The 10,913-nt window shown below is 35.2% G+C and overlaps 1 protein-coding gene across 1 annotated transcript; it reads right to left on the bottom strand.

The window, feature by feature from the left end:
• Nucleotides 1–8,911: 8,911 nt before the first annotated feature.
• On the bottom strand, nucleotides 8,912–10,660 carry LOC144998555 (precondylocarpine acetate synthase 3-like). Its single transcript, XM_078958302.1, has one exon. The coding sequence runs from the start codon at nucleotides 10,590–10,592 to the stop codon at nucleotides 8,934–8,936; it is 1,659 nt and encodes a 552-aa protein (XP_078814428.1). The 5' UTR covers nucleotides 10,593–10,660; the 3' UTR covers nucleotides 8,912–8,933.
• Between the last annotated feature and the right edge of the window lie 253 nt (nucleotides 10,661–10,913).

Below are 10,913 nucleotides of genomic sequence, written 5' to 3'. Positions count from 1 at the left end.
TCTAACGTCCATTTCCATCTGTATTTTTACCGTTGTGCTACTATTGACGAGACCTTCGATTCTTGCTTAGGTTGTGTCGTCTAAAAATCACTCGATCCTAATTTTGAGTTTTTAGTTGTATACTGCTATATTGAAACTTAAAAAATCATAAATTCCTCATACAAAAACAGATTTTGACGTTCTTTTTATGAAAATTCTAGGTTTAACGAATACTACGACTTTCATTTAGATCACTAAAGCTAAAAAGTAGTTTATCGAAAACTCACTTTTTACACTAAATATTGTTTTGTCGGTTTTGTCACGGATCTTCAATTGGTCATAACTTCTTCGTTATAACTCGGATTTCGATGAGATTTTTGCCTAAATGTTTCTAATGAGATAATCTAAAAGTTTAAATAACATTATTTTTATTTATTTCCAACTTTATATTTTCGTTTATTTCAATATTTGACTTTTGTTTGGAATCTCATAAGACTTCCAATACTTTCCAAATGATTCTAAACATAGTTTTACTTCAATTCTTCATAAAACTATCTTGTTAGAACTCAATACTCAAAATCATATATTATTTAATAATATTCATGTTTAAACAAAACACGATAATTGAACATGCATGTTACAAATACCTTCTCATTTTAAGGATTTCGTCTCGAAATTACAACGATTTAAACAAATGGAGATATTTTGCTCTTATCTCATTCATATTTTCCCAAGTGTAATTTGGGCTTCTATGGTGCTTCCACTTAACAAGCACCAACTCCACTTCTTTGTTACGCAATTCAGTCATTCTTTCATTTACGATCTCTTCAGGCTCTTCTACATATCTCAACTTATTATCTAGTTTCACCTCGGATAATGAAACCACTTCATCATATGTGCTTAAGCATTTACGTAGATAACTCACATGAAACACATCATGAATACCTGTCAAATATTTCGGTAATTCAAACGGTATGTTTGCTTACTAATTCTCTGGATGATTTTAAAAGGAACAATGAATCTAGGACTTAGTTTTCCTTTCTTTCCAAATCGCATAATTCCTTTCCATGGGGATACCTTTAGCATTACGAAATCACCCATCTAGAATTCTATGGGCCGTCTCCTCCTTTCTGCATAGTATTTTTGTCGATCTTGGGCTACTTTCATTCTTTCTCGTACAATTTGAATCTTGTTAGTGGTGTCTTAAATTATTTCAGGGCCTCCAAGCATTTTCCGTCCTACTTCATGCCAACATAATGGAGTACGACATCCACGTCCATATATTGCTTCATATGGTGGTATTTTGATAGAAGCGTGGTAACTGTTATTGTATGAAAATTCGAAAAGAGGTAAGCATTTGTCCCAGTTAACACCGAATTACAAGACACATTCACGAAACATATCTTCTACTATTTAGATCGTTCCCTCTATCTGATCGTCTGTCAGTGGATGATAAGATGTACCGAGAGTAACTCGAAATAGCAATTCACATTTCATACTTGCCCAAAAATGAGAAGTGAAGCGAGTATCAAGGTCAGAAATAATATTTAGTGGCACACCATGTCTCGCGACAGTTTCATCCAAGTACACTAGTGTATATTTCTCCATTGGGGTCATTTCACGCATGGCAAGAAAATGTCTGCTTTTAGTTAATCGGTTGACAACTACCCAAATACTATCATTCTGTCTAGTAGTCTTTGACAATTTCGTAATAAAATCCATGGATATCTCTTCCCACTTCCACACGGGAACACTAAGGTTTTATGGAATTTCGTAAGGCTTTTGGTGCTCTACTTTGACTTGTAAGCATACTAAACATTCTTGTATGTATCTCTCGATGTCTTTCTTTAATCCAGGCCACCAATAATCAACTTTTACATCATAGTACATTTTACTTGTACCAGGATGTATAGATAGTTTAGACTTATGAGCTTCATCTAAAATGTTCTATCTTAATCCACCAATCTTTGGAATCCATAGTCGATTCTTGAATACTTTCAATCCTCATGGATCATCAAGTAAAACATCAGTATAATGTACCATCCCTTCCTTCTTCACATTTTCTAGCTTTAAGGCTTCTATTTGCCATTTCTGTAGTTCATCAAGAATAGTGAACATTACTGTAGTGTGATTAATAGCATAACACACACTATTATGATAACCCTTTCTTCTAAGTGCATCGGCAACTACATTGGCCTTTCCAAGATGATACAAGATTTCACTGTCATAGTCTTTGATCAGCTTCATGGCTCGTTGTTGTCTCATATTAAAAGTTTGATGACTGAATATATACTTGAGACTTTTGTGGTGGGTAAACAATTGGAATTTTGTACCAAAAAGATAATGTCTCCAAAGTTTTAGGGAAAATACCACTGCAGCGAGTTCGAGGTCATGTGTGGGATATTTCTTTTCGTAATCTTTCAGTTGTCTTGAGGCATAGGTTATCACTTTACCATGTTGCATCAACACACAACCGAGTCCCAACCTTGAAGCATCACCATATATGGAGAAATCATTACCACCTTCTGGGAGTGATAATATTGGAGCATGAGCCAAAATATCTTTTAAATTTGATAAAGATTTTTCTTGGGCTTCACTCCATTTGAACTTCACTTCCTTCCATGTAAGACCCGTGAGAGGTACAACTATATGTGAGAAATCTAAAATGAATCTCCAATAGTATCCCGCGGGACCCAAGAGACTACGAATTTCAGAAGCATTACGAGGCGCTTCCCAAATCTGAATGGTTTCAATTTTGGTAGGATCTACGGATATATCGTCACCAGAAATCACATGGCAGAGAAATTGAATTTGGCAAAGCCAAAATTCACATTTCGAGAATTTAGCATGTAATTTCTCTTTTCGAAGAAGTTCTAATACTTTGTGAATATGGATGACATGATTAACTTCAGACTTAGAATAGATTAGAATATCATCAATGTATATGATGACAAATTTATTGAGCATTGGACGACTCACTCGATTCATCATATACATGAATCCAGCAGGAGCATTTGTCAAACCGAACAGCATGACAAGGAATTCATAATGCCCATATCGAGTATGAAAACTAGTCTTCGATACATCCCGCTCGTGTACTTTCAACTGATGATAGCCAGATCTCAAATCAATCTTCGAGAAATAGCTAACACCTTGAAGTTGATCAAACAAATGGTCGATGCGAGGTAGTGAGTACTTGTTCTTGATAGTTACCTTATTTAGCTCACGGTAATTAATACACATTCGCATCGAATCGTCTTTCTTCTTGACAAATAACACTGGAGCACCCCCAAGGAGAGGTACTTGGTCGAATAAATCCTTTTTCATGTAATTCCTGCATTTGGATCATTATTTCTTTCATTTCAGCTGGTGCAAGATGATAAGGAGTCTTTGCAATCGGAGCAGTACCAGGCACAAGGTCAATTCGAAATTCTAATTGCCTATCCGGAGGAAGTCCAGGTAATTCTTTGGGAATAACATCAGGATATTAATTAACAACGAGAACATCATTTACCATTTTCTTTTCCTCTTTTGAGATATCAGCTGTATAGGCCAAATAGATAGAACACCCCTTCGATATGAATTTACAAGCTTTTAGGAAAGAGATTATTTTTAAGATTTGAAGTCTTTGTTTACCATAGACATAAATAGGATTCTCCCCTTCAATGAGAATACGTACTATCTTTTCATAGCACAAAAGTTTTGTGCGGTTCTCTGACAACCAATCCATAACGAGAATAATATCAAAGTTGGGCAAGGAGATAGGAATCAGGTTAGCAAGAAAATTATAGCCTTCAATTTCTATCACACAATCTTTATAGACTTTATCATCAAGTAATGATATACTTCCCGCAGTCTCTACATGAAATGGTTGGGGGAGTGCATAGCAAGTAATTTGAAAGGAATGCATAAATTCATGAGATACAAAAGAATTTGAGGCACTAGAATCAAATAAATATGAGCAGGTCTAGAGTGACTAGAAATGTACCAGTCACAACATTTGGGTCTTCAGGTGCCTATTCTGTGGTAATCTGAAATGCACGACCTTTAGATTTTGACACCTCCTCCTTTTTAGTTGGATTACTCTTTGGTTGTTGAACAGGAGCTTGACTTCTCGCAGGTTGTTGAACAGAAGCTTGACTTCCTATCATTTTACTAGTAAGATTGGGGCAAAAATGCTTTCTGTGGCCAGCAACACCATAAGAAAAGCATGTAACATTATTTATCGGAAAAATAGACTTCATGTGGCCTACTTCTCCACATCCATACCAAAGCACTAATCCTTTTTCTAATCCACATTCTCTCGGATGATTCTTTCCACAGTTTCGACACGATGGCAATTGAAGAGAAAAAGATTGTGACCTACTGTGGCCACGCAGGGTATTATGTGTTTGCACTTGTTTACCAGGATTAACTCGAATAGATTGAGCTGGTGGAATAGGGGAAACACGAACAGTTTGATCGATACGTGGATGCTTCGAAACATAAAGAGTGGCACCACATACTTCTAAGTCATGCTCACGCTTTCTAGAATACTCAACAGCTTTGTCAAATGATAGAACATCCCGATTAGCCACAAAATCGCGGATTTCATACCGTAGTCCATCCATGAATAACTGAATTTTATCGTCTTTAGTTGGAATATACTTTGCAACAAACCATGCTTTTTGAGTGAACAGAGTTTCATAATCATTCATAGTCATTCCTCCCTATTTAAGCTCGAGAAATTCTTTCTCCAATCTTCTCCTCATGTCTAGAGGACAATACTTTCCTAGTAAACAAGTTCTGAACAATTCCCATGATAAATTATCCTTGTCATAACCGTTGAGAGCTTCAAATGTTGCTTCCCGCCAGACCAAGGCTTCTCTGATGAGCATTGTAGAAGCATAATTAGCTTTGTCTTCATTAACCACATGAGAAATATAGAATACTTTTTCTATGTTCTGGATCCATGTAAGAACAACAATGGGATTAAGAAAACCTAAAAATTCCGTAGCACCATTACTCTTAAAAGTTTTGAATGAGGGACGTTTTGCCTCTCCTTTTGAAGATTCTCCAGTGACTTTCTGTTTTCCTTTATCACTATTGTTTTTGTCTTCTTCGGGAGTTTGCCGAATTACACCAATAAGTTTATCCATAAGTCGCACCTCACGAGGGGATATTGGAGTATTTACTTCATTAGGTTGAGGATCTCTACCCACGTCTGGTGTATGGCTACCCACCTATTCAGTCATTGTTCTGCAATATGGAGTAACATTGTATTTTAGAATATTAGGGTTTATCATTACCTAATACTTTACTTAAGTCTTTCCTATGGTTTGTATCCATATACTTACAATAAATCCATTCATATATTAAACTTCTGACGGTTTAAGTCTAAATACCAATCCGTGGTATTTAGTTCACTTAAAGTACTCCTCTAATACCATGATTGAGAGAACCTCTTTCATACTTAACATTATTACTCCATGTTACTCCAAAACATGCTATATACATACTTATAAACAATATTTTACATTGATAGTTTAATTACAAAATATTGGATAAAACCGACTAAGTTTAGTATATTACATAACTACCCAGCAAATTATAATTTTATACATACACGGTCACTAAATACTAAAGTAGTATTATTAACTATTCTAAATTTTTCAACAGTATATGTCTATACTGGATCCTTATTACCTGTAATAGTTAAACAATGAGAGGGATAAGAAGTGACGCTTAATGAGCTCAAAGATAGATTCAATATAACGTTATGTCATATGTATACCAATATGATAGAAGCAAGAGGAACAAAGAACAACAAAGGCATATGTGAATCATGTGACAAGCTTTCCATTTCAACAAATGATTGAGTTCAAATATTTACAGTCAATGAGATACAACAATTTCAATTTGATATACATCAATAAGACTTTAGCCCAAGTGGCACAGAAAATAAACGATTTATGAATTAACATTTTGCTAGAATTTACCGGTTTTCAGCCCTATCCATCATTCTGCCAGTGCCAAAGTGATGCTTACTCATTCACTTCATGGTCAAAGGCTACATACGAATACCCAAGTAATGCTTACTCATTCACTTCATGGTCAAAGGTATAGTTCATTAACTAATAATACGGGAAAGCACATAGCACATATAACACATAACATACAATTGTTTCTATAATTTGAACTCACTGTGAAATAATCAGATGTTAAAATAGTAATTTGGGCAACACTTTGTTCCTATAAATAACTTTCTTCGATGAAAACCGGGCCTTGCAAGGGTTGAGCTTCAAACCGAAAAGATAAATTTCTTGGGGTCTTCGGGCACTTCAGGACGTTTTTCGGGTGTTATGTAGGTTCCCAAGGCTTCGAGGTTTAAAAGGGGCTTAAAATAAAGTTTAGTGTGAAAGAGTATGGAAAATACCAACCAAAACCGGGAGGGTTCGCATCTCCCTTATATAGGTGCGAGGCTTGGATTCAGAGGGAGGAAGGAAGGACGCGCGTCAGACAACTGGCGAGGAGGGGGAGGGGGGCACGCATCGGCTTCGGATTGGTCCAGCGCTTCGAATGACTCACCTGCTTCGGATACAGGGTGGCTCGCAAGGAAAGGGCGAAATGGCTGACTTCGGTCATGCCTCAGACCACACACATGTCTCACATGCACAGGCGCTACGTGGCCGAACCCGGACCATGCACATGCGAATTTTTGCGGTTTTTGTGCCCAGAACTTCGAAAATTCATAACATTCACATACGAGCTCTGTTTTCGGCGTTCTTTATATGCACGCGCATGTGAGATTATACTCTACAACTTTAATTTAGACTCTGTCAGCTAATTTTGAATTTAATTTTAATATTATTATTTTTAATAGATCGGGACAGGAAAATCCATTAAAAAATCATAACTTCTTCATCTGACGTCCATTTCCGTCTTACCGTTGTACTACTATTGACGAGACCTTTGATTCTCGTTTTGGTTGCATCAGCTAAAATCACTCGATCTTTATTTTGAGTTTTTAGCTGTATACTGCTATACTGAAGCTTAAAAAAAATCTTAACTTCCGCATACGAAATCAGATTTTGACGTTCTTTTTATGAAAATTCTCTGTTTAACGAATAATACGACTTTTATTTAGATCACTAAAGCTAAAAAGTAGTTTATCGAAAGCTCACTTTTTACGCTAAATACTGTTTTGCTGGTTTTGTCGTGGATCTTCGATTGATCATAACTTTTTCGTTATAACTCGGATTTTGATGAGGTTTTTGCCTAAATGTTTCTAACGAGATAATCTACAACTTTCAATAACATTATTTTTATATTTTCATTAATTTCAATATTTGACTTTTGTTTGGAATCTCATAAGACTTCCAATACTTCCCAACTGATTCTAAACATAATTTTACTTCAATTCTTCATAAAACTATCTTGTTAGAACTCAGTACTCAAATCATATATTATTTAGTAATATGCATCTTTAAACAAAACAAGATAACTCAGGGGCGTATCCACCATGTGTTTGGCTAGGTCCTAGGACCTACCTAAGTTCTTAATTTCATTTCCAATGTGTATACTAGAAAAATTAGGAATTATCATAGAAAAAATAGAGGACCTACGTTGAGTTTTTTTTTTTTTTTTTTTAATTTCTTAAAAACCGTTTTTAGAAGAGAAAAATATAAGTTACTAGAGACTATTTGTTATTTTAAATTATGGGATTGATAACAAAAAGTTAACCACAATTAATCAGCACTCTCTAAATATAAATAAATAAATAAGTCTCCTATAATAAATGAAGGTTTTTTTGCCATATGTCATCTTCTCCTTCATTTTGACACTTGGCATTTTCTAAAAATTTTAAATTTTCTATTTTCCACTTATCATTTTATTGTATTTTTCATTTTATTAAATTAAAATTTCACATTTAATGTGTAATGTAATATATATGTAAAGTATTTATTAGAAATAGTTTATATATGTAATGTATTCAATACATTAAAGTTTCAATAATTTTAATAATTCAATTTTTTTTTTTCATTTTTCTTATAAATTCAAACTTTTCAAATTGTTAAAATTTTATATATTTTTTAATTAAACTCATGTAATACATGGGTCTCACATCTAGTTGTTCTAATAAATGAAAGTCCACATGCCAAAAAGACTCTCACTCTCCGTTCACCGTGTTATTAATAGACTAATAATCTAGTTTTTCGTTAAACAGTATGCCTTTTTCAGTTATATTTCAATCGGTTTTTTAAAATTTGTAATCGGTGGTACAAGGTAAATGAGCCAATTGAACTGGTTCGGTTCTTTTAAAGTACATGAGCTGATTATACTAGTTTCGTTCTTTTAAGGTACATGAGCGGACCCGACCTGACCTCAAAAGTGTTGTTGATTTTTTTCATTGACTTCACGTAATTTGGGAACTACATGATTTTTTGTTATAAATTCGCCACTGCGATAACTTAACATGTATGTTACATATTCGTTGACTTTCATTAGCTGGTTGACCTAAATGAGAGGTGAACAAAAGTGTAAGTTAGTTTGGCTCTTTTAGCCAAACTATTAAGTCCGTTAGATTTTTTTGAACAAAGAAAACATAATTAGGTTTTTTATCAGTTTGAAAATTTTGTTGGGCTTATAAGTCTCTTTCCCTAGTTTCTTTAATCATTTACATAATTTTGTTTATATTTCTTGTTTTTACTAATTTCTTTATTTAAAGGTATGAATTTATGTGGTGTTGCACCCAACAATATACACTTTCAATCTTATTTTCTTCCGTCTCTTGATATGACATAATTGTCACATTGCTATACATGAACTATTAATATTTGTAAATTACATTCAAAACACATTGTAAAAAAGTTACCTTTGATTTTTGTTGATTAAAGCGAGTTCTTTTATTTTTATTAGTTACAAACAAGTTATCCGCCAATGATAACTTAAATGCTAGTTAACTATTTTCCACATTAATCTAAAATCAAATAATCTAATACAAGAGGTGGGATGCTTTGTTCATGACCAAAGAAATTTGTTGGATCAACTTCACCTTTCACAATTGCCAACCTCCTGAAATTTCCCATAAAATACTTGCTTCCCCATTCTAATGCATGCTCGTAACTTGAACCACATCCACCCTTACCATTTGTACCAAGATCCAAATCCCTAACGTTCACGTAAGCCTCCCTTGGATTATTGGACACAAATGGTGTCATCTTCTCATATATTTCTCTTAACAAATCAACATGCTTTTTAGCTGCCTTGAAATCTTCATCGGTCCATCGCATGATATACTGTATGATGTACAAATTTCCTTCCCGGTGTGCGTACGGGGTTTCAGTCGCATCTATCTCGCTCATCCTTCCACCAAATGGCTCTATCACTAGAAGCAAATTCTCTTGCAAACACCATTTCCAAATGTCTTCAAATGCTTCTTCGGGAATTGGTTTCTTCACATAGTCTGATTTAGCTACGGAATAACTTTTAGGCCACGGTTTCAGACTCCGGTCTCTTAGAGCATCAATGCCTTCTCCACTTAAATAACCCGAAAAGTAAACTACTGATTCTATCCAACTCATCTCAACGCAATCCGTCTTCTGTAATCCTAGTTCTGGAAATCCGTCCTCGACTATTTCCATAAGCTTATCAGCTGTACCCAAGAACAGTGCGTTGATTGTTAATTGCAAGGTTCTACTTTCTTCTTGCTCAGACACCGAAGCAAGATTTACTACAAGGTGAATGAACAAGTCTTCGGTGAGATTGTGCGCAACATACTGCCACTTGTTAACAATCTGAGTACCACTTCGGTCTAGCTTTTTAGAAAGACTGAAAACTGTAACTACCGGTGGAACATAAACAAGATTGATCTTCCAAGATAATACAACACCAAAACTACCTCCCCCACCACCTCTAATCGCCCAAAACAAATCTTCACCCATTGAGTTTCTATCCAAGATCCGCCCATTAACATCAACAATATGTGCATCTATTACATTATCAGCAGATAATCCGTATTTCCTTGCCATGATACCGAAGCCTCCTCCACTAAGGTGCCCCCCCACGCCTACAGACGGGCACTCTCCAGCTGGGAATCCAAGAAGATTACTCTTCTGAGACACCCAATAATACAGCTCGCCAATAGTTGCACCGGATTCGACCCATGCGGTGTTGTCATCTAAATCAATAGTGACTGACCGGAGTTTGTTCATGTCAAGAAGGATGAAAGGGGTGTGATCATGCGAGGTGTAGGAAAGGCCTTCGTCGTCATGACCTCCGCTTCTGATTCGAATTTGGAGTCCAGATGCTTTGCTGCAGATGATTGTGGATTGGACATGGTGATATGCAAAGGGTGTGATTATTGCTAATGGTTTTAGGGTTTTGTCGGTGGAATATCTAAGGTTTTGGATGGTGGATTGAAGGATAGTGGAGTACGAAGTGTCGTCTGGGGTGATGACAATGTCTGATGATGTGAAGTTTGAAGAAAGCTTAGTAGAGATGCAATCAAAAAACTCGGCAGAGTTTATTGATGGGAAAAAACCAAGGGAAAGACATAGGAGAAATGATAGAAGTTTGCATGAAAAGAACTTCAACTCCATTTTTTGCTTGTGGTTTTCTTTTAATTGGAACATCCGTCATCCTTTATATAAAAAGTTGTCCCATTTAAGAACTGCCATTCAAAAATAATAGTGAATAATTTTACGTTATGCAAACGAGCTATTTTAAATTTGAGACGTTTACTTATTTATATGTCCGTTTGAGTAAATTTTAATATATAAAACGTCAAAATAGTATGTTCAAATAATTTTAGATCAAAAGGAAACTGTATGAAACATACTAGGAGCAATTTCTTAATGTTAATTTCGTCGGTAATCCGTTAGAACCCAGCTCACACTATGAGAGAGAAAAAATAGAGCTTCAAATACAAAAATGGAGGTTGAAATTAATTTTTT

Source organism: Lactuca saligna, chromosome 5 (genome assembly GCF_052625555.1).
Source record: "Lactuca saligna cultivar CGN05327 chromosome 5, ASM5262555v1, whole genome shotgun sequence".
Classification (NCBI taxonomy): Eukaryota; Viridiplantae; Streptophyta; class Magnoliopsida; order Asterales; family Asteraceae; genus Lactuca; species Lactuca saligna.
Note: the sequence above shows the minus strand (reverse complement) of the source record. Positions and strands in the feature narration are given on the sequence as shown.

What these genes read in the sequence shown, in the direction of transcription:
- LOC144998555 (XM_078958302.1), bottom strand. Translation starts at nt 10,592, where the DNA reads ATGTTCCAATTAAAAGAAAACCACAAGCAAAAAATGGAGTTGAAGTTC.